Source organism: Sceloporus occidentalis, unplaced genomic scaffold (assembly GCF_023333645.1).
Source record: "Sceloporus occidentalis isolate IW3139 unplaced genomic scaffold, rSceOcc1.0.p SCAF_3, whole genome shotgun sequence".
Classification (NCBI taxonomy): Eukaryota; Metazoa; Chordata; class Lepidosauria; order Squamata; family Phrynosomatidae; genus Sceloporus; species Sceloporus occidentalis.
In genome coordinates this window covers 227,755,152-227,780,163 of record NW_028316983.1, presented here as the reverse complement: position 1 = coordinate 227,780,163, position 25,012 = coordinate 227,755,152, and the positions used below count along the sequence as shown (strand labels likewise).

The window sequence follows — 25,012 nt, the reverse complement described above, 5'->3', positions numbered from 1 at the left end:
AGCAAATCAACTATACCAGGGGTGCCCAACATGCGGCCCAGGGGCCGGATGTGGCCTGCCAAAGGATTTCTGGAGGCCCAGGGTCAAACAGTCAGGAGGAGGAGGAGGAGGATGTCCCGGCTCCCAGAGTCCTCCCCAATCGCATTGGGGTTTGAAGGAAAGAAAGAAGGGAGGGAGGGAGAAAGGAAGGGAAGGATTAAGGAAAGAAAGAAAGACACAAGGAAATAAGGAAATAAAGAAGGGAGAGAGGGAGGGAGGAAGGAAGGAAGCAGGGGAAAAAAGAAAGGAGGGAGGAAGCGAGACAGGGAGGGAGGGAGGAATGCCTGCTGCTTGGTGAGGTGACCAGGCTTCCACAACGTCCTCCATTTTGAGCATGGCTAAGAAGTATGGATTTACATTTATAGGCTTCCAGCTTTTATTTGGTCGTGTCCTCCATGTTGCTTGAATGTCCTACTTTTCACCGTCCTAAACCTATTGGCGGCCCAAACAACCTAGCCGACCTTAATTTCTGCCCCTGCCTCCTTCCAAGTTGGGCACCCCTGAACTATACCATATCTAATTCCCCAAAAGGAAGCACATTGCACCCAATGCTGGTTCCAGACCACAGCTTTTTCTTTCTCTTCCTCTCTCTCTCTCTCTCTCTCTCTCTCTCTCTATATATATATATATATATATATATATTTATTAAAATAATGTGTGCCTTATACACATAGACACAACTTTAAAAAACAAACCTGAGGAAAGGAAAGACTTTCTCATTCTATGTTCCAGTTTCTTCTCCTGCTCCAAAATCAAAAAGTTCACCATTTATTTCCTAAGCATTGTTGTCCACTATTAAACAAACAGATTTATGCTACAGGTTGAGTCTCCCTTATTTAGAAATCCAAAATTTGAAATTTTCCAATAAACAAAAGTTTGTTTCATGGTTGGCTTGATGGTTCAATGTAAATAAACTTTGTTCCATGCACACAATTATTAAAATATTTTATAAATTACCTTCAAGCTGTGTGTATAATGAGTTTATGAAACATAAATGAATTTTGTGTTCAGACAGGCTCCACCTCCAAGATATCTACCTATGTACATATATGCAAATATAGGTATTAAAAATAATATTTAAAAAATCAAAATTCAAAACACCTTTGGCCCAGCAAAAGCGAGACTCAATCTGTATTACAAGTAACCTGTTGTCCGATATGCCAAGAATGCTTGGTGACTACTATTCATAACATTAAGTGCAGTGAGACACACAGTTTTTATATTTACAAGATGCAGCTGAAGAATGGTAGCAGGGAACCTTCCTCCTCTGACCCCTTTACAGTGTATCTGTCCTGTCTCCAAACATCAACAGTCCAAGCAGCTTATCATTCATACTGCGAAAGATACTAATATCTACTTCCCATTCATATGGCATGATCTGCTTTTTTGCCCCTGTGTAATGTAAAGCCATTTGAAAAGTATTTTTATTTTGCTTAATTCTGTTTGATTTTAGCAGGGAAAAATGGGGGAGAGAAAGGGGTTAAAAAGACATGACTATTAATTTGATAATTACAATATTTGTAGCTTCATTTTACAAATAAAAGTCTGAGGAAAACCCTACACGTGACTTATCAGTTTTTGGGCTTGATTTTCATTGTTGTGACCTTTTTTTTAGCTACTGATGTAGGTGGTTGATACGCATCCAGTTGCAGTCCACATTAGCCCTACGTTCAGCCCCATCTGTAGCATATAAATGAAACCTGTAACATAACACAGCCCATTATACTTTGCATTTCATGTCTATGCCCTCCTTTCCAGTTATATTATAGATCTTTCCCTTTTACACAGCTACACAGATTTTACAGAGACAAAATATATTTGGATGTCAGTTTTTACCAACTTCATCTGCAGGCTTCAAAAACAAATTGCTTCCCTGAAATGAACTGCGAATTTGAAATATCTTTGCAGAGATATTGCTGGTAACATAGGAAATTGTTTATAGCACTCTGACCGTAAGCCATTATAGGACAATATAGTACTGAGCTGAAATAACAGGGATTTATTTAGAGCAATCTGTCACATATGCAAGGCAGATTTTAAGCTCTGTTCTTTTCTCTAATTTATTTTGTGTGCATACATGTTTGTGAGTAAATTCAGCAATGTGTTTTATATTAACTCTGAAGTGATCCAAGACCACAACCTGAATTTAGAAAGAAAAATGGATTCATTACAATTTGCCTTCTATTTGCTTTCAGTTTACTTTTATAAAGCTTTGTATGGAAGTCATTGTTGTGATAAAGAACAAGTTTGAAACCCATCCTTTTCTGTGAATATAACACTTATGTAAATACAAAGTTCAATCAATCAATCAATTTATTCAGTCATTGACCAATATAAAATAATAAAAACCAATAAAATAATAATTGTACAGCACAATTACTAACTATTATTAAAATTCAATTCGAGGAGCGTACAGCAGAGACAAACTCTATCTATTATCGACGACCCATTGCAAACATAACTTACATATGACATAACAGAATTTAGCTACATCATATGGATTCTAATTATGTAGAAAATATCATAAATAAAAGGTATCAGAGTGCCATATAACACAATTTCCCACCATTTGTAAAGTAAATACACAGGAAAGGTTAGTGTGCTACTAAAACAAAGTTTATATTACAGGAAAATAAATTTATTTACCTATAGAAAAAGTGTAGTATTTGATTTTTTAAAAAATAGAAATGAATGTTCCAGTTTCTGAGTTCTATTCTTTTGGCACATGTGCTTCCAAAATTGCATTTCAACTGTTGTTACGTTCAAGCATTCTGTAGCTTCATTTTGTAAATAAATTATGGGACCAACAAACATGACTTGGCTAACTTCAACCCATTTGAGCATGATATTTATACTAGTTGCAAACCTTGCTAGTAAATAATGAGGACAGGAATCTTGGTCAATAGACTTCTGGCAAGTTCTCTGCCCTAGATTGTAGCAGCAGGGGAAAAAAGGAAAGGAAAGGAAAAGACCCAAATAATTTTTTCACACCCTAAAAGTTAACCAGTTATATTACAAGTCCACTATATCTAATGTATGAAGTGTACGGACGTAATTATTAGCTAATTTTATTCTCAAAGAAGAAAATAAGTAAATTTAGCATTTTTCTTCCTGCTAGGAAAATATATTTGAAAACTCTGCAATTTGCAAAGACTATTCATAGTTCAAGAAATGTTCTACAGAAAATTCATACATAGATTGGGGAGGGGGGTTGCACAAAAAACAGCACTTTCTATACACAAATTGCTGCTTTCTACAGAGAAAAAAAACTTTTTCACATAATGGGTCTGGAACTGCAAAGATTCACAGCTTCTGTGTACCAAGGTTTTCTCACACTCAAGAAACAGGTTTTTATACCATTCTTTAAAGATACACTGAGCAAAATCTCACCATGTAGGTCTCATTCTGTGCAAGTTCCAAACCAAAATGTGAATCTGGGTGCTAAAATATTCCATACAGTAGAAACAGGGTTAATGTTTGTTTTGTATTGATACTAGACCCATACCACCAGGACCACCTCCCAACACAATCTCATTATGAACCCTGCAATCCTATACCCATTAATCTGGTTGTAAGATCCACTGAACCAATTTAGCAATCACCTATTTGATTCATATCCCATTCTTTTTCCAAAATGTGGTCTCAAGGTGATTTACAATATTAACTTAAAACTATAGATAAAATAACAAAAATGTTACACTGAAACACAGTAAAACAAATTATGATACTGAAAACAACTGAAATGAAAAAATAACTTTGGAAAGAAAGTGCAATACTCATGAATTTCCCCCCATCAACCAGTCATTTGGCTGATTAAAAATACCTTTGCACACTGGCAGAAGGACTGTAGGGTAGGGGTCAGTCTAGTCAATGGGACCCACTGAGAAGGCATGTATAGCAACCTACTGAGAGTTAACTACAATTTTAATTAGTCTGGTATTACAGTTCATTTCCTAAGAATCTTTGCAAAAGTTGTACTAGCTTTAGATGGGGTGGAACTTTTCTGACATTCAACCACATTTGTGCTTCAAATCCCCACTCATGGTGTACTGTACAGAGAACCAGAAGTGTCTGATCTCAGAGGAACCCACTACAAGTGAAAGATCCATTCTGATTTCTAGGAGAAAGGAAAGACACAAGGGAAGGAAAATGTTATTCAGTTTTGACAGTGATGGTGATTCCTGTGACTTGCAAATGAGGTAGTAGGCTAGAAGAAGACTCAGGGAGCTGGGGATGTTTAGCCTGGAGAAGAGAAGGTTAAGAGGTGATATGATAGCCCTGTTTAAATATTTGAAGGGATGTCATATTGAGGAGGGAGCAAGCTTGTTTTCTGCTGCTCCAGAGGCTAGGACCCGAAGCAATGGATGCAAGCTACAGGAAAAGAGATTCCACCTCAACATTAGGAGGAACTTCCTGACAGTAAGGGCTGTTCGACAGTGGAACAACCTCCCTCAGAGTGTAGTGGAGTCTCCTTCCTTGGAGGTCTTCAAGCAGAGGCTGGATGGCCATCTGTTGGGGATGCTTTGATTGTGATTTCCTGCATGGCAGGGGGTTGGACTGGATGGCCCTTGTGGTCTCTTCCAACTCAATGATTCTATGATTCTAAGAAAGTCTGAAATACTAAGAGACAGAGAAAGAGAAAGAAAAGGTTCTCTTGCACTGTTAACATTTCTTCCTGTTTTGTCCTCACCAGTTGGAACTAGGAAGAAGGATGGGAAAGCACAATTCTCTTTAGAGCCCCAGGAATTCAAACAGTGCTTATCTTAGGAAAGAGCAAGGAGGACTAGAAATAAGAGACAAGAAGAAAAGTCTTGGATATCATATTCTGGAGAGCAGAGAAAAGTGAAAGAGAACAAACTGAGTTGTACCTGCCCTATTGTGGCTTTTGTTTACTCTTTCAAATAAGGACCAATGTTTCATGGGCAGCTCTCTTCTGCAACAGGGATCTGTAGGAGGTTGGGGTTAAGTTCTCTTTTCTGTGTTGCAGATTTAACTTCAACAATAACTGCTTCTTCCTTGCTCTCCCAGCCTTCCATTGTTGTGAGGTGGTTGATGCTCCATCATTTTCTGGTTGTTTCCCTTGTGCATGAAACAAGATAAAAGCACATGGAGAGAATAGCTAGTGGTAGCGGAGGGAGGTGACCAGCAGCAGCATGGGGAAGTAGAGGCTCACTATGTTCCAGTTAATTAGTTGGACACTTGTTTTATGGTAGCGCCAGCCATACCTAGCTTCTCATTCCATGACTTTGCCATGTCATATCTTCTTTTCTTCATTTTGCTGAGCACCTCTATATGTTTGTTCTGGAGACATCCTAGAGAAAACATGGGTTTGATAATGATTACAGAAGGTCATGTAAATCCAGGCAGTCATTGACTTTGTCATTTGATATCCTGGTATTAGTACATTTAATAGCATGGTAACTTTTCACCATTAATGCCCTGGCAAGTGGTGTTTTTAAGGGATGGGAGAAAGTATGTTGGGGAAGCTATTACACAGTAGTTGTTTTTACTTTTACACTTGGTGATTACAATAGACATGATCAAAAACAAACATAATCAGAAAATTATTTTTGAATGGGTGATAAGAGTTGCATTTTTAACAGAAATTTTACCTTTTCTTCACATTCAATAATTGTTGTCTGCAAATATTTTTGTACCATCATTTTGCAATATCTTTGTTGTACAAAGATCTAATCATGCAGTACATAGTCTTTAAAAACCCCACAAACCTGAACTGAATTTGAGTCTTTGTATTATTGAAATAAGAACTAGGAAAAAGCCTCCCATCTTGTCTGTTTTTATATATACCCTTCACCAGTATATGTTTTTGTTTTTGTTTTTTGTCCTTCAACAGGTAGGAAACATTGTGCAGTTTCACTGTAGAAAAGGATACCTTCTTCAAGGTTCTACAACTCGCACATGCCTTCCTGACCTTACATGGAGTGGAATTCAACCAGAATGCATACGTAAGTTATGAGAAAGTAATAGAATTATTCTAGGACAAATTTTTATCACTTAATGACACTGGGGGTATTACCAATAGCTTTCTTTGAATGCTTTGCACAAAGTTTTCTTTGTATATAGCTAGAAAATCTATCTATCTATCCCCTCAATAAAATTCCCCATTGACAAGTGTGGAATTGGGACAACTATTTCATTGTCTTTGGGGAGCCATTATTCAATCCTCCAGGAGCCAGGATTTTGAGATGGGGGGGGGGGTCCAGACTAAATCCCACCATTATAATGGGGCTTGGGCGCAGCGGCACACACCATTCATTGTATCTAACGGAAGGGGGGTCCAGACCCCACAGCCCCCGCCCTGGCTACGTCCCTGAACCCTCCCCTCCATGGTTTTAGGGGAAGGAGAGGAGAAAGTATGTTCTGTATACAAATTAAAGTGGGCAGATATGCCTTACACTTCTGTTGTCATTTATCCTTTGCAAAATGTCTCAAAATAAAGTTGTTTTTCATAAGGGCTTATGGTAAAAAGCAACAAACTAGAAGATACCAACACATACACACACACACACACACACACACACACACACACACACACTTCTTGGGACAGACTAGTCTGTCAAGTTCACTTTTGCTCTTTTATCACATTTTCACCATTAAACCCACTCTGTACAGTTTCTGTTTCATTCTTTTGTGTCAGACCCTCAGGTGCTGTTTTTAGAAGGGTAGGGGAGTCTGATTTGGTTCTATTCAGGAGAGCTGAGGGCTGGAGTGGGTGTTGGGCTGGGGTTCTGGGTTTTATTATGGACCCTCCTAACTCTTCTTCTATATTGGGTGATGGTTGTATTTTAATTTTAATATAGTCGTCTGCATGATTTGTCACATACAAAATAAATTATGGCTTTCTTTTTAGCTCACAGTTGTAAACAACCAGAATCCCCAGCTCATACAAATGTTGCTGGAATGGATCTTCCCTCCCTTGGTTATACTCTGATATACACCTGCCAACCAGGATTCTTCCTGGCAGGAGGCTCAGAACACAGAGTCTGTAGATCTGACGGCACTTGGACAGGAAAAGTTCCTGTATGTGAAGGTAATTTCTCACATCACCTGCTTGCCTCCATGGGGCAAAAGCAGATATTATAAAAGATGTGGGACTCCCATCTCTTTCTCTCTCTTCTCTCCTAGTACAATGAAGCATGAGATATGTACAATGTATCATCCCACCCTTGCAAGCCAATTATTTTGTGTAGGAACACACGGAGAGTGCTGATGTCACATTATGCATTGACACTAGGGAATCACAACATTATATAGTTTATAGGAAACAGGGAAATGCAAACTGTGATAGAGACAATTGTAAAATGGAAGAAAAGGATTTGAATTCTACATCCAAACCAGAGTGGACCCACTGAATACCCTGTTGAAATGTTAATATGCACATAAGCAAAGCCCATGGTTTAGGTGGTCTACAATAGTTAGGACTAACAAGAGGACTTATGCTAAGGTCATACCCCTTAGCTACCCCATAACCCAGTTAAGTATAAGAATGTCACCCATGAGATCTTCTGATGATCAACCCATGAAATAATAAGACCACACAGCAAAGCTTGAGTTGAAATATGGTCAACTTTATTTAAGTAATCACTTGTTTAGATTTTATCCCTGAGATGTGCAAAAGGGAGAGGGAAACCTAGTGCAGGAACAGCTGAGGCAGACGGTCTCCCCCAGACCTCCTCTCCAGCTTCCCCTGGGCAAGACACATTGGCCCTAAGGAGAACCCAGAAGATGAGTTGCTCCCCAGCTGGCCCTAAGGACAGTCCAATTCCTCCCCCACCCTAGGTCTCATGACATGATTGGGCAGCTCCAGAGTCCTCTCATTCACCATAAAGCTGACATAAGTGCTCACCAACTCCTACTCCCCACCCCCCGCAGTACCTGCCAAGTGACCACCTATTTAAGACATTGTCAAAGGCCTATTCTCCCAAGTCCTCATTCAACAGTGAAAAGTAGGCAAAACAAACAAACAAACCATGAAAAGGGGAGAGGAATCCTTCCCAGCCTCAAAGGAACTGGCAAGCTTGTGCTGTTTCAGAGATGGGAAGCTGGGTAAACTACAGAAGACTAAGAGGCAGAGGAGGGAGTGATATGAATATTTTAAGTGTTCTGGCAGCATCCCATGCTCTGTATCCTGGCATGCCAGGATTTACTGAGATTTACTGGTCTCTCCTCATGGGGGGCAGCAAATGTGCGCACCCCAGCAATGTTGCACAGTGCAAATGGGGCCACCTTAATTCTATCCAATTGAAGGAAAATGAATAAAACATGGAATTTCCCCCCGTTTTTTTGTACATCGCTATTTTCTAGCTGTCAAAAATGCAGGTTAAAGTAAAATAAATTAATAGGAAAATAGAGAATAATATGCCTATCAATAAGTACTGTAAGACAATTTGAAGGAGCCTACATTTTTAAAAATCTGTGCTCTAGAACAAACTAGCAGAGGTTTTTTTTTTAAAAAGTTCATTGATATATCCTGACCTCTGAAGAAGGCTTTTACTTTCAGACAGAAAGGTTGTTATAAGAAAAAGCAGCGTGCCCTCCTGTTTCTCTTGTTCCTGATGAAAACAGTTTTTTACAGAAAAAATGACTGCTTTGGTGATTTTAAAATAAAGAATTATAGTGCTTTCATCTGTCTCATAGTGCTCCTGGTTTCAAAAGACATCACATTAATAAGGATACATGTGGCAGCTGTAAAGTTGCTGTGCCTTCAGTACATGAACTTCTTTTTGATATTATAGATTCATTTCATTCCTGAAACGTATGTGCCCCACTATATAGGAAATAGTGTGGCTTTGAATTGTAGAAGAATAGAACTAGTGGCATTTTCAGAAGCTGTTCATGCTTTGATATTTGCTAACACATAGGCTCCTATTCAGATGCTTTGCAGTTGCCATAAGATCACTTTCACAGGTACAAAGGGATGTTTCTAGGCTTGTAATCTTGGGCTGTAACATGACAAGATTTGTTCAACCATTGTCCAGCCATGGAACACGTGATAAATCAGAAGAATTAGTTATGTGTTCAAAAAGCTTGCATGTGTGTAATCAGTAACATCAAAATATATGAGTGAAAAAATCATGTCAATAACCAGTAGGGAAAAAAAGTCCCAATGCAGCAGGTATAAGGAAACACACATAAAGAGAGGGTAGGAGAGCTGAACTGACAACATAATTCACGTGCCTACAGTACTTCATGAATATTGTACGTATTATTTTAATATGTAGCCTATTATATGCTATTTATGTTATTTGTAACTTTTAGTTGTGTTTACCTGGGACTAAACTCATCAAACACAACAAGACTTTCTTTTCCCCATGTGTGGGTCAACTGGACTGGACTAGTAAAGATGGTCTACTTGTGTATAAGCTGTGCTGGAGATCTCATTTTTGCTGATGTTAACTCTGCATTTCAATATAGCTCTTCCACAGTCCTAGTGATGCTGGTGTAGGAAGGGGTTTCCTAGAGGAATTATGATGTAACCTTTACATGAGGTGGGCATTATGATGAAACAAGGTCTCATTAATGTCCTCAAAGAACCCCTGTTTGTATAGGGGTTCTTTATGGTCTAAAGATCCTTGATTTTGACCAACCATTTTCTTCTGATATGGGGCATGAACATTGGCCTGAATGTTTGTAGAAACCAATTTCAGTTAAATTTGGTTTCTATCTCATATATATATATATATATATATATATATATATTATATATAAATGAAAATGTCATTGTTGATTTTAGTAGTATAGTAATACAGTATATGGTGACATTTTATTATTCATTTCAATAGCTGGTTCCAAAATATTGGTGAAAGACCCGAGGCCAGCTTTAGGAACACCAAGTCCTAAATTGAATGGTGAGTGTCTTTATTTTTATTTTTTTAAAAATAATCTAAGCAGATAGATTCAAAATATTGTTTAAATATTTGCATTGCAGCCTTGTATAAGTTGCAGAGGCAGGTCTCACAGAATATTTAATCTTTCCCGAGTGAGCTAAGGAAGAAAAAATAAGAAATACATTGTAGAAAAGGAACTGTGTAGTGTGGGAATAATTTTGTGCATGTCTTCATGAAAATGGTAATTACCAAGTTTTACTGGACTTTTGCTGGACTGCCCTGAGGGCCCATTTGATCCAAGCTTCTCATGGGTCATCTTCACAGACCTAAATTCAGATATGTCTATTTGGGTCCCCCCATCCTTTTTTTTTTAGTCTCTTTAGTAACTATTGTCATATTTATTCTTATGTTATATGTTTGCAAACACAAGCACTGTTTAAGGCAATTAAGAAATGAATTTTCTTCCCCTCTTTCAAAAATTATCCATATGTGTCTTTCTGCCCATTTCTAGAACAATATATATGGTTGCTGGATATAGTAAAACTTAAGTGTAATGTATGCTGTACATGGATTATAAAATCATCATGCAGCTTTGTAAAGCTACTTTTTTAACTTTTAAAAAGTTTCAACCACAAAGAGATAGAAGAAGAAAGCATTTGCCAGAACATGATTTGATAAGGATGATCATAGGATTGCTTCACAATTCATTCTTGATCCAGTAAGGGAGATCTGTTTGCTGCAGTGAGCTTATAAGTATGAAGTTGTGTAGGTGCAGATCTGTATCTGGCTATAACTTTGAATACCTATTGTGATACGTACTTGATCTCCACTGAAGTGGCTGATTCATGTGGATGGTTATAAATTGTTATGCGTGGTTGGAAGAATATGAGCATGACTAGTATGTTTTTTTCTCAGATTTAAAATACATATACTGAAACGTGAATTGTTTTCCAACATGCTGAAAAGGGAAGCATCATATCCTTGGGCACTGAGGAAAACAGTTGTACAGATTCATTCTGACATAGGCAATATTTTCTGTGGCATAGCTACAATGGGGGATGGGGACATCAATCTATATTATTTTCATGAGGACTTATGTTCCATTCTGTTTCTGTGAAAATCTGTGATTGTAAAAATAATATCACAGAAATGAACTTATACTTTGTAATTATAATGTAATGATTTGTCATTTTTGGTCCAAGTACTGAGTATTCATAATTTTTGAATGAATTTTCACAGGAAAAAAATGCATTTCCAAATGTATTTTCTCAAAATATATGAATTTTAATCATATTTTGCATTTTTTTAAACACACACACATACACTGTTTTTACATTTTCAGGAACTACAACTGTTGGATAGCTGCAGTTTAGTCTGGAAGGTACAAATCAGATCAAGAACTGCTTTTGACAGAATTCAAAATCCCTATGCATTCCTGTCTGAAATCTACATTTACATTGGAGTTCACCTACAATTAAACTGGAGTTTGTCCTGGAGAACATACAGTTGACTCTCCCTTATCCAGAATTCTGAAATAAAATTACCTTCAGGTTATGTGTATAAGGTGTATTAAACATAAATTTTGGCGGGATACAAACGGCCCTCAAGGGGCCGTTTTCCCGCCGCCGCCATTCGCTGCGTAGGGAAGCCCCAGCTGCCAGACCGCGAGGCTTCCCTGCGCAGCAAAAAAGGAGCGGCGAAATGCCGCTCCTTTTTGGAACGCGGAAGTGGCGCTGCGAGGGGTGGAGTGCGTCCTCGCGACGTCACTTCCGCCGCGACACGTCTGGACGCACAGCGTCCAGTACGTCAACATGGCGGCGCCCATGTGGATGGGCACCGCAAAAAAGTACGCGCTCCGCGCGTACTGGGAGGAAGGGCTGTCAGGAAGGTAAGAACCTTCCTAACCCTAATACGGCCCTTCCTAACCCTAGTACGCGCGGAGCGCGTACTTTATGGCGGTTTGTATCCCGCCTTTGTCTTTAGACTTGGGTCCCATCTCCAAGATATCTCATTATGTATGGATAAGCAAAATCCAAAATAAATAAATAAATATTTTTTTTTTTTAAAAAAAAGCTGGAATCCAAAATATTTCTAGTCCCAAGCATTTCAAATAAGGGAGGCTCGACCTGTAACATAATTTATTTCTGAATAAACATGCAAGCCACATTGGTGGGGTCATGCTCCTTATTTCAACATTACCAAGAAGGGCTTGTTGGTCTTATTTTGTGTAGTTATACTTTTGAGTGTACAGCTGCCACTGCCAACTGTTCAAGTAGATAAATGACAGACTTAGAAAGTATAATGTATTAACCAGTCATTTAGTTGGCATTTTTGCCCCAAGTGCCAAAATTCCACATAATTTATTTATTTATTTATATTTAATTTATAGTCCATCTTTCTACTTGCACAGGAGGCAAGTAGACATTAAATATAGAAATAAAGGAAGTCAGGAGCACAAAAACAGAGCCAGAAAGTGTGGATGTTTGGCACTGCTAATTGTTAAGTTTGACTTTTACACTTTCTCTTCTCCCCATTAATTTGGGTGTTTTGCTTATTGCTACCAGTTCTATTAACATTTTATTTGGTCAAGAAGTGAATTATGTTTGTATAACAGAAAACATAATAGACATGGAACAATTACTAAGGAAAGTCAAGGAAGAAAGTGCAAGGGCAGGATTACTGCTGAATATAAAGAAAACAAATATCCTGACCATGCAGGAAATACATAAATTCAACCTAGATAATGAAGAAATTGAAATAGTTAAAGTCTTTCCATACCTTGAATCAAACATTGAACAGAACAGAGGCTGCAGCCAAGAAATCAGAAGACGTTTATGAATGGGAAGGGCAGCTATGAAAGAACTAGCTAAAATCCTAAATTGTAAAAATATACAACTGAGTACAGTTAGCCTTTCTTATCCACAGATTTTTTGTCCATGGATTCAAGCATCCATGGATTGAAAATACACACACACACACACACACACACACATATTTCCATAGGCAAACCTTGATTTTTGCCATTTTATACAAGGGACACCATTTTAATAGGCCATTATATTTAATGAGACTCGATGGATTTTGTTATCCATGGGAGATCCTTTAACCAAGCCCAAGCAGATACCAAGGGCTCCCTGTATAGGATTGTCCAAGCCATGTATGGATGTGAGAAGAGGACAGTGAAAAAAGGTGGACAGAAAGAAAATAAACTCATTTGAGATATGATACTGAAGAAGAGTGCTGAGGATACCATGGATAGCCAAAAAGACAAACAAATGGGTCTGTGAGCAGATCAAGAGTGCACTTTCTCTGGAAGCCAAGATGACAAAATGGAGGCTGTCATCCTGAGACTCAGTAGAAAAGACAGGAAAGGTAGAGGACAGCAGAAAGAGAGGAAAGCCATACACCAGATGGATAGACTCAATCAAAGAGGTCACGGGCATGAATTTGCAGGACCACAGCTGAATGAATGTTAGGAGATTTTGATGAAATGCACTGGTTATTTTTCCAGAATGGCAAAAATCCTAAAAAATGGTGGGGGGAAAAATCTGAAAATGCACAAAATCTCTTTTGATTTCACCTTTCAGTAAAAACACTTTTGAGCTCTCCATTCTTGTATGTGATAGTGAGCAGCGATGTGCATTATTAGTGGTCAGAGAATATAGCAAATGAACTCAGGGTGAAGAAAGGGAGATTGGTGGTTAACTTCTCCTTATATTAATTGCCCCCCCCCCCCAAATGGTCAGCTACTTGTAAAGATATGTTAGGAGGTAATTTTCTGATTGTTTCAGGAGTGGTATTTTAATATGTCTCAATAAGAGTGCCCAATGTCTTGAAGAAAGTGATGGCCACAAGTTGCCTGTGTATGTATATGTATGAGAAACAGAACATGACAATGTTTTCTGGTATTTGAGAGCAAAAATTTTGGGGAGAAAATTCTGAAGAGGATGCTCATAGATGTTTAGTGCCTCCCTCTGGGAATTATAAAGTAAAGTGGAGTTTTTGTTATTTGTATGGGTATCTATTTGAATTGACATACATTTTATTCCCCCCAAAATAAATAAAATGCAACTCACATGGGAAGCTTCGGAAGCAGGTTTACAGCAGCTGTGGAGAGTTAAATAAGGAAGGGAAAGAATGTTCTCCCATGGCCATGTGCTGAATATTAAGTATAGACCAATGAAATCAAAACAAGTTGTCTGGAATCCTGATGGGGGACTTGGGATGACATGCAAATATACCTCCTCCTGGATGGAGGATTATCTGTTTATGTTCTGATTAGCACATGATAATGACATCATCCTCTGGGACCTTCAGAATACCCCAGCAGGTTTCTGGGGATGCCGGCATCATTGTGTGCTGTCATAACATAGCACACTAATGCTTAGATGCCCTCCACTCCACTCTCACAGCCATTACCTGGCTATGTTAGGAGGTCAAGAAAACAATGGCATTGAAGCGGGCAGGGATAGTCCTCCAGAAATATTCAGAGATTGGGGGAGGGGGTTCCTTGGGGCTTTGGCCAAGATTTTGGTCAAGATGCACCTTTTTCACCCTCCCCTGAATGTTCTTATATTTTTCTGATTCCTGTTGTTTGCTGTTGTGTCCCTTCAAGTAGTTTTCAACTTAACTGCTGGCATAGGTTGGCATATATCATATTAGAGGAAGAGCAAATAAATGTTGTGAGTGATGTTATTGGCCCATGTAATACTGCTCCCAGATTAGATGTGGGAACAGAGTTGTCATCTGGGTTTGTAGCAGGGTTTTATACCTGTATGACAATTTATGTTATGTATCCTATTGCAAATGTAGTTGTTTAAGATTTGGAGGCTGTCTGTAGGATAATAAAGGCCTGCCTCCCAGAGCTTGTGAGAAGGCTATGTTATTCTCCACAATGGGTTGCAGCTCATTGATGATGGGTTTGTGTGATCTCATCTGAGGACTGTAGATGACCACTAGGAGGCATTCTTTCATTTCATGGTTTTGGTCTGTCTTGTTGTAAATGCTTTCTGGATATTAATTTTGTCTTGTCAATTTGTTTCTTCGCCTCCTTAGGTGATTGTGTAGTTTGAGAAATGAGTGTTGTAAATTCAAGGTTTTGAATCTCTGGAGGTTATCACATGAGACATGCAGAGTAGAGCAATAGAACAGGGAGCTTGGCTTGAGCAGTCTGGGAGAGAGAATGTGGGACTATCAATGGCAGCAATAGCCCCCATCCTACAACTGAAGCCATGTGGGATAAGTACTACTCCCGAGCCAGTATGTATCTGGTCCCTTTCATTAACAAGGTCATGTTGAGAATGGGGTTTGTGTGATGATATCTTATGTCTTGTGGTCTGAGTATGAGAGGGCTTGACTGTAAATATCTTCTGGGTGGAAACTAAAAGTATGCAAATATGTATAGTAACCAGTGGTTGTTCGATAGAACATGGTGTTTAGAAGCCCATTGTGCAGTTGCACAGTTGTGTCAGAAATGGATTAGATACTTTAGATCTGAAATCAGCAGAATATGTAAGTATATACTTGAAAACTAAGTGCTATATCTTCCTTTGCAGTGCAAGATCGTTGCATTATTATTTATCAAATGTCTATATGTATCGGTCTGTTCCCCATATTTCTGATACTTCACAGTCCTGAGATCTTTGCCCTCAAATCCATGTGTGAGTCTGTAGGCAACAATTCAAATTTAAGAGTCTAATTCCAAAGTTATTGAAATGAGTAAAACTTTTTTCATTGATTTTCCTTTGTGTTAGAGCTTAGCTCATCAATCTGCACCTCCATTTATAATGATTAACATTCATTTATTCCAAAAAGATTCTTTGGTTGGCGTAAAAATATGAGAAATGCCTATAAGGCACTAAAAGAAGACATTGAATCATTTATTTCATTTGTTTGGAATATACCCTAAAGAATAAAGCTTACAACTCTCCTTTCATTTGTCATGAAGAATTTACACACTTTATATACTGCAAGGTTACACACCTAAGAACAGTTTGCTTGGTTTAATGCCCTACTGAATTCAGCAAGATTTGCTTCCAGGAAAACAATCATAGATTGGACTTCTTTGGAATTAAAAACAGTATTTAACTTGTTTTATACAGAATCCTAGATAATCACCTAGCACTGATGTGTTTTGGCCTATACAGCAAATTGCAAATAAAGCATATTGAGTTAACCATCTTCACTTACCCTCCAAAAATGTGTGTGTGGAAACTTGGTCAATATAATCTTGTGGAGGGTTTGTTTGTGATACAGAAATGTATATTTCTATTGATGAAGCAATCAGCATGGGATCACACTTTATCTAGTAATTAAGGCTTTTACACACAAGCTAATTTTTCAGAAGAGGAAAAAAAGGAATAATTCTGTTGCTTCTCAAAATGTCCTTTAAAATTCTCACAATTAGTGAGAACTGTACAGCTATTTATTGTTGAGAATATCCTTTTTCATGCCCTCATTAATTTTACCTTGAGTAGGCCTGTTCCCTGCTTTATATTTTTACTGGATGGATGGATGAATGCAGCTTATGCTATTTGTTTGGAGAAGACATTTTTAATTTATTTTAGAATCAGCCAAACATTTTCCTTTTAATTTGTTGACTACAGAGATGTTGACATTTCTATAGAATGTTTAATCAGTCTTACGGCTTGAAATTTTAAAAGGGTTACATGAACTGATAGAAAATATTTCCATCTCTGTGCCTTATAAATATCAGATGGAATCTTCATAAGATTGGAGTGCTCCAGTGTCTCAGGGGAAATTTCCCTTGAAACTCTTTCCATATATTTTCATAATTATGTGCACAACTTGTAAAGTGTGTGTGTGTGTGAGAGTGAGTGCACACACACACACACACACACACGGATCCCTGTCACTCATTGTAATATATTAAAAGTAATAGATTGATGTAGTTTACTTGTCCAGGCTGTACATTACATTTTTGCTGCATTCTAATTATCTTTTTTAATAGAAATAATAAGAAATTGGAATAAAATCTGCAAAAATACTGTCAAAAATATTTTTAAAATGTCATTTAATAGGTCATTATTAAAGTAACTAAAAGTCATTGGTTGTACCTATAAAGGAATCTCGTAGCCATGCACATTGTATTTGAAATGTCATAATTATGTCAGTTGTACTGTACAAAAAAGGACTTTGTTGCAAGTAACAATCATACTTTAATTTGCTAATTCTATATTCGGAATAGTTGAATTTATAGGAATTAGTGTTTTCTTGTATTCTTCATGGTTTCTCTACATCCCACATGTTGTCTAAATTGTGGAAGGCCCTGATGAGGTAGCAGTGCTTTTGTCCATCCATTTGGCAAATGGACTTTCATGTTTTGCTTATAAGCTAGTGAGACATGGAAGAGGGCCCCGCCAGTAGATCTGAGTTTGTACAGGAAGAAGTGTTCCTTCAAGTTTTGAGGTTTTAGAGTAATCCATAAAAGATATAAAAGTACTTTGAATTAGGATTGGAAGCCAGTAGGCAACCTGTACAGCCCCTTCATAATTGACATACTATGATATGATGTAATATTACACCATTTAACATTCTGGCTGCTCCTATTCTGCACTAGCTGAAGATTTTGGTCAGAATCTTGTTGATCCTGCACATACATACATTTGTCTACAAAAGCAATTGTACATTTTTTGCCTAATGAAGAACATCTCCATTAAATTCAAAGTAAATTATTGGCAGAAGTAAATTATTCTATATGCATTTGCTATAGAGTGTATGTGTATCAACATGCAGATGTACACATACTAATATCTGTATTCAATTGTGTGTTCAGGTATTTACTCATTTATGCCCTGAGCGTCACCTTAGTGTAGTGGGTTGACTGTGTCTCTGGAGAATATGTTTAATTCCCCACTTGGCCATGGAACGCACTGGGTGACCCTGGGCAAGTCACACCTTTTCAGCTTCAGAGGATGGCAATGGCAAACCCCTCTGAAGAAACATGCCAATAAAACTCCATTATAGGTTCCCCTTAGGGTTGCCATAAGTTGGAAATGACTTGAAGGCACACAGCAACAATCTTTCTAAACCAAAGTTGCACATATACTATTCAATCCTGATATAGGAACTTGGCCACTGAGCTGTTTCCTTGTTTAAATGAAGAATACATCATAGGGCAGTTACCATATCCAGACTAACTGTGTCCAGGAACTGTTACACTTAGAAAACTAACTGAAGCTTTCCCATAGGCTACCTCAGCTTCAAAGCTGGATCAAGGAATACCTCATACAATTTCTACAAGCAGGGAGTATTATTCTCCATTTAGGACCAATTGCTTACATATTTCCAGTCCCAATGAACTACACATCTAATCACAGTTTTATCAGGGTTTAGCTTCAAACTATACACACTCATTAACGTAAAGGCCATAGCAGTGGATTTTGCTACAATGCTAATTACAGCACTCGGTGTCTAGGAAAAGATAAAAGGGAAGTTTCCTTGTAATTGCTGTTTCTAAAGTGTCCCTCTGTACAGTCTACTCATGGAGACTGTCTTAAGCATCTCTGAGGTCACTGCTGTATTAGTAGAAACAGAACTACAAAGTAATGTGGCAATGCCATCCCATGGTCTGGAGATGTTGAAGGTTCAACTTATAGCCTAACTTGAAAGCTCAAAGAACTAATTGAAGGACACAATTTACAGGTCAGGAATTCTGTTTTTCAATATTTCTCTAACAGCTTTTGCAAATGTTATTATCCACTGTTTGTATTGGAATTCAAAATAAGAAAACATTCAGCTTGAAGTAAGTTTGGCATACAGGATAAAAGATGGTTGTTTTGGTCATATTTTCTATTTCAGTGACTAAAAGCAGGGATATCTTACGTGTGTAAAGTGTTATCAGCATGTGATTGAAAGCTTTTGCAATGAACATGGAAATGCACCTCAGTTTTATGCTTGGTTTATATGCAGTGGTTTTTTAAAAAAAAACTATGACTTGGTCTTTTGTATTCAATATTTTAAATATGCATGTTTTTAAATATTACGGTTTTCAGTCAGGACAGGATTAGTTAAGGCAGCTTGCAGAAAACCACTCAAGTAAAATGACTGTGCATTTGGCACATATGCAGCATTAAGTCCAACATATCTTATCTGGACATATCTCATCTAGGTTAGACCTATCGAAATAACTGAGCCATGTTAGCCACAACTTATTTAATTATTATTTTTTAAAGTATTTTAAGTAGGGCTGACTATTTATTGCACACACATAAGCACAAAATATTCTGTGGAGATCATAAATAAAATAATCAATAAGAAAAATAAATGAGGAGGAGAGATAATAAACATCTCTTCTCATTTTAAATGGAGTTATTGTAATTCATGTTTAACAAAATATATTGACATTTTTATTTTTCCCTCCAGTTCCTGATGATGTTTTTGCCCAGAATTACATATGGAAAGGCTCCTACAATTACAAGGGGAAAAAGCAACCTATGACCTTGACAGTTACTAATTTCAATGCAACATCAGGAAGGGTAAATGCAACACTTACTAATAGCAATATGGAGCTATTACTTTCAGGTATGGCCATGAAAACACCATGTATTTAATTTTATTCTATGCCTGTGATTTGAAATGTATACTTTTGTTTTGAAGCAATGGCTTTGCAAACTGTTTTAATATAGCATCCATTTCAAAACATTATATTTGCAAGTTTCCAGGTTATTACACTAAAAAAGAGGAGAGAATGAAACTACAGATACATTGGCAACCAAAACACAGCACATTTAAACATCATTGTTCCCAAAGGACTGCTAAGCATTTGCTTTCATATTTCACATTGGAAAATGTGTAGCATCACTAACAATTGCTGCCTTAAGAAGGGATTGAAATTCTGTTGATGTAAAAACAAACAAACAAGCAAACAAACATATTTGAAGCAAATTTAAGAGCAATCAGAAAATTACTATCCCATCCAAAAGTGTGTGTGTGTGTGTGTGTGTGTGTGTATCTACCTATATTGTGAGCTCTCAAGGTAATGAAAAAAGTTTAAAACAATTTAAAATGTATAATTTGCAGAAAGCTGTATCAATGTTAAATTTATTTGGGAGCTGTAAACAGACTCAGTAGAGGAAAAACCACCATGGCATGTGCAATCTTGAGTGTCAATAATGAATAAACAGGGAATTCCAGGAAGCTTTATATGCTCTCCCTCTTTCATAATGGCTAACTGTTGGATTACCTAGTAAAATTGGTTTTCATAGATTAAGAAGAGAGGGAAAATCATTCTTCACAAATTCCCTGTTTAACTACTGGATTACAGTGGGTCCTTCCCATCCATGGGAGTTTGGTTCCCTTCTCTGCAGATGGGAAAGCACAGGAGCTCTCACCCATATTAGCCAATAGTCAGTGGCATGTATGTGCCTGTGTCAGCACAACTGTGGGTGTGTGCCATGATTGGCTAATATGAGGCAAGGTGATCCAGGGGTGACTACTGATCCAGAAGGATTCTGTTATGTTTTTGTGTTCCTGTTTCTTTGTACTTTCTTCATGTGTGTGTGTGTATGAGAGAGAGTGTATGTTTTCATAAGTTGAGGTGTTTCTGACTTACAGCAACCGTAAAGAGTTTTCTTAAGTATTTCTTATGCACTATTGAAAAAACAAAAAACTGCCTTTAGCAGCAGTATCCCTTAAATGATTCTAATCTTCAGTTTGATATTAAGATGTAAATTATGACATCAAAAGCTATTTATCTGTGGATTCAACTATTCATGGCTTGAAAACATTTTTAAAATTATATAAATCCCAAAAAAAGCAAACCTTGATTTTGCCATTTTATAAGAGACACCATTTTACTATACCATTGAATTTAATAGGATTTGAGCATCCACTGATTTTGTTATCCATTGGGGGGTGGGGGGGGTTGTATTAATGTAAAGGCCAATTGTATTAAAGTATATGGATGCTTAAACTCTACCTGAAGTATTTTCAAGTGAAAGACATTGTGTAATGATAAAATTGTTTAAACTGTGTATTTAAAAATGCATTGTAAATGACATTCCAAAATACATATCATTTCCATGCTGATAAAAATTACCAATATTGTAATACCATAATTGATATTATGTTGTAAACTTATTTCTGTTTTGTTTCAATAGAAAGCATATATAAATACAGAAATGATACAAGTGAAGCAGTTAATATAATCTATGGATTAGTGATATGGATCATTCAGTCATTGTTCAATCATAGAAGCTATGTGGGGAAAGGAAGGAAGATTGTATTGTTAGGCCTGTCCCAAATATCCTCAGTGGCAACAGTGATGCCCCTTGACATGGAGATATGCATGAGGAGTATACACAGAGCAACACTTTATACACACACACACACACACACACACACACACACCAGCTTTAGGAACATGTGATCAATGAGTGTCTGTTGATGTCCTGTTTACCACAAGCAGCATCTATGTATGCAGAATGACTGAACAGGGCTATAATTAATGTAAATTGTCAGAGAGCAGCAATGACTGACTTCATATGAGAGATCATTTACTTTCAGCCATCTATACTAGAATAGTGCTCTATCATAATTTGCCAGAAAAAATTATTGAAAGAATTTATCAGGAAAGATAATTCATTTATCCTGCTAAAGCCTGTCAGTATAACTTCAGCTTTTAATATTTCCCTGAGCCTACTAATTCTTGGCCAATGAAAGGAGACATCTGGAAGCAGCTGGTTGCGTGCTAGCTGTTAGCTGATCAGGCTTATACATGGTTATATTTTAAACCATCACAGCACAGTGTAGATGTAAGGTTTAATCCTACAAACTTAGATAATTAATGGTTGCTTCACCATTGTGTCATAGTTGCTCTGATGGGATAGAACAACTCAGCAATACTCAAGAATTATTGTAGGAATCCTAACGAAGAAGGACCATGAAAAATACTTCTAAGACCACACTTTTGAACTCCCAGACATGGAGCTTCCAACACATACAATTATACAGAAGGACACTGCAAGGAATGATACTGTATTTAACAGTGTGTAAACAGTGTGGAAAGCCTGTGTGGTATAGTGGTTTGAGCACTGGACTATGTCTCTGGAGAACATGGTTTGAATCCCAGTTCAGCCATGGAAACACACTGGGTTTGTGTTTAGCACACATGCAGTGAACTGAATATACAGATATTAGATCCAGATGAAGTTAGGGCAAGGCAGACTGTCCAAAAAGGTGGATTGAGACTGCCCTGGAGCTGCTCATCTTGAGCCATGACAGACAGATCCCAATCTGCCCTGCCACCAGCCCAAATAGGAGCAGAAAAGATCCACTCCTTTTTGGGCTGGTAAAGGGCCACCTTAGGTGGCCCTGGCGTAACCCCAGGTTGGCTTCCATGCACCCCAGGGGCGTGCATCATCAAAGTGCCATGCCTCCAAAGCAGCTTGCACCCCCCTCACCTGGTTGGCTGGGTGTCTTCCAGCTGCCTTGGCAGTGTGCAGTGTCAAATGAGCCCTGATGGCGCAGTGGTTAAATGCCTGTACTGCAGCCACTTACTCACAAACCATAAGGTTGCGAGTTCAAAACCAGTGAAAGGGCTCAAGCTCGACTCAGGTTTGCATCCTTCCGAGGTCGCTAAAATTAGTACCCAGATTGTTGGGGGGAATTAGCTTACACCTTGTAAACCGCTTAGGGAGTGCTTAAGTGCACTGATAAGCGGTATAGAAATGTACTTGCTATTGCGATTGCTAACAAATGCCATGCCCCCAAGCCACCCAGAAGTTGGCTTTTCTGGACTGTCTGTTTAGCCCCCTAGTTAAAAACTAGATCTCATTGAATTCAGTGAGACTTAACTTAGGCGCGTTACAGACCGCCCCTTTGGGGCGGCCTGTAGGTGCTCCTTTCCCCACCGGAGCAGGGCCTCAGCTGCCAGAACAACAGACTCTGGGGCCCCGATCCGCCGCTTTCCAGGTCGCTTCCCCGCGGCCTGGAAAGGGGTGTCCTTGGGGCTTCATGCCCCAAGGACACCCGACGGCAGCAGGGACAAGCAGAAAGGGGCCGCTTGGCCCCTTTCTGCCTTGCGTCGCTGGCGCAGCCGTCTAAAGGCTGCGCCAGCGACGCAAATCCTGGAAGGAGCTCCGTTTCGGAGCTCCTTCTGCTGGAGCAGAAAGGGCGCTCTATGTGCCCTGGCACGGTGCCAGTACGTCTCAACCGCGCCACCTCATTTGGAGGCGACACGGTGGTGACGTAGCAATGGCAGCCCCCGTGTGGAACGGGCACCGCCATTTTGTACAGATTCAATCCGTACTAGGGTTAGGGGCATCCGGAAGGGACGCCCCTTTCTAACCCTAGTACGGACCCAGTCCATACTATACACCCGTTTGTAACGGGCCTTAGTCATGTCTACCTTTTTGTGCTACTTTCAGTTGAAGCTAAAGTGTAGATATCATATTTTGGATCCTGCCCATAGTGTTTTTATTTATTTATTTATTTATTGTATATTACACCTTTCTTACAAAATGTGACCCAAAGTGGTTTGTAAGAGGCTTTTATCATCTTAAAACCAATAATAGGAAAGGTAAAGCACTTTTTAACAAATCATTGTATTTAAACACTGTTAAATTTTTTAAAAGTGTAAAATCATTTTAAAACATAACAATAAATTTTAAAACGTATGGCACACACACACACACACCACAAAAAGAACCCCCGCCATCAATTAATCTCTAAATGCCTGTTTGAATGGGAAGGTCTTTGCCTCCAGTAAAAGAAGCACATCTTCAACAAATGACCTATTTGGTAAGAGACAGACAAAGCTCTCCTGTGAGAATTTTAAGACTCTGACAGGGTTCATACAGGGAAATACAATCTTTCAGATAGTCTGAACCTTAGCTGTATAGGACTTTATAGATCATAATCAGCTCTTTGAATGGTGCCAGAAACGGCCAAGGAAGCTCTTTCAGCAAGGGAGTTATATATTTCCTGTTAATGGCCCCAGTTAGCATTTTGGCTGCTATATTTTGGACTGCTGAAGTTTTTGAACAGTTTCCAAAATCAATCCCATATAGAGTGCCCATTACAGTAGTCTAAAGGGGATGTAATAAAGGCACATGACTTTATATCCAGACCTGACTTCTCTAGAAATTCTCATTGTTCAAAGGGATGCCACTCTTTTGATGCTAGAACTGAGGAAGATGGTAAATGACAGGAGAAAAAGAGAATGAGAGTATAGAGGAGGAATGGGAATGGGAATGAATAAAATCTGAAGCCTCTTCCTATGAGAAAAAATATTATTTTTTATGCACAAGATGTCTATCTTACACAGAAAATGCCATAGTTGGGAACATTGTGTAAAATTTGTGTGTGGTGTTTTGGGGCTTTTAGGCTCAAAAAGCAGCATTTTCATTGCAGAAAACAGCATTGAAAAATTAGAGAAAATTCTGTTTTCTGCACATACAAAAAAGCCATGTGCAAGTTTTGCACATAATATATCCCAAAGTGGGAAGGTTGTGACTCCAAGTTTGTCCTCATCAGGATTTCCCAACACTTGAAAAACACAAAGATGGGATAGAAATAAATATTGTTGTTGTTGTTAGTTTCAGATATTCTTTCCATCCCTAATGTATATTTATGCAAATAGTTATTTAGTTGAACTTCTGATTCACCTGTATGAATGTCATGGGAGAAATGTGAGGTAGACAGGAAGCATTATTTTCCTTTGTTTTAAAAACACAGACTATAAGTGGCACAGATCAATTGCTTTTATATTTTTTCAGGGGTATATAAAAGCCAAGAAGCCCGTTTAATGCTCCATATATATCTCATTAAAGCACCATCCCATACGGCTCTGAACAAACTGAAGGAAGAAAAATGGGCAATGGATGGCTTTGTGAGTACAGTCCTGGCAAAATCCAATACTGTCTTAATAGGAAATGATGGTTTGTGTATGAGACCAGGAAAAAAAAACCTTTTAAAAATGGAAGTTTAATTAGCCATTCTGAAAAATAGCATCATACAGACAGTTGCTGGCAGGGCAAAAACAAATGTTGATACTACAATCTAGTGATATTCTAAATGGTGCTGAAAAATGTCATTGGCTGCTTTGAAAGACAGAATCATTTTTATATTGTATATATTGTGTGTGTGTGTGTGTGTGTGCGACA

General features: G+C 38.2%; 1 protein-coding gene across 3 annotated transcripts in view; it reads left to right on the top strand.

Moving 5' to 3' along the window:
* LOC149317584 (CUB and sushi domain-containing protein 3) overlaps window positions 1-25,012 on the top strand; it is a 796,080-nt gene that overhangs the window by 758,934 nt on the left and 12,134 nt on the right. For all 3 annotated transcript variants that reach the window (XM_089517858.1, XM_089517859.1, XM_089517857.1), the window contains 5 exons: window positions 5,894-6,005; window positions 6,911-7,090; window positions 9,843-9,908; window positions 19,272-19,430; window positions 24,626-24,738. In XM_089517858.1, the coding sequence (XP_089373984.1) occupies window positions 5,894-6,005; window positions 6,911-7,090; window positions 9,843-9,908; window positions 19,272-19,430; window positions 24,626-24,738 (630 nt within the window). The remainder of the gene's footprint in view (window positions 1-5,893; window positions 6,006-6,910; window positions 7,091-9,842; window positions 9,909-19,271; window positions 19,431-24,625; window positions 24,739-25,012) is intronic.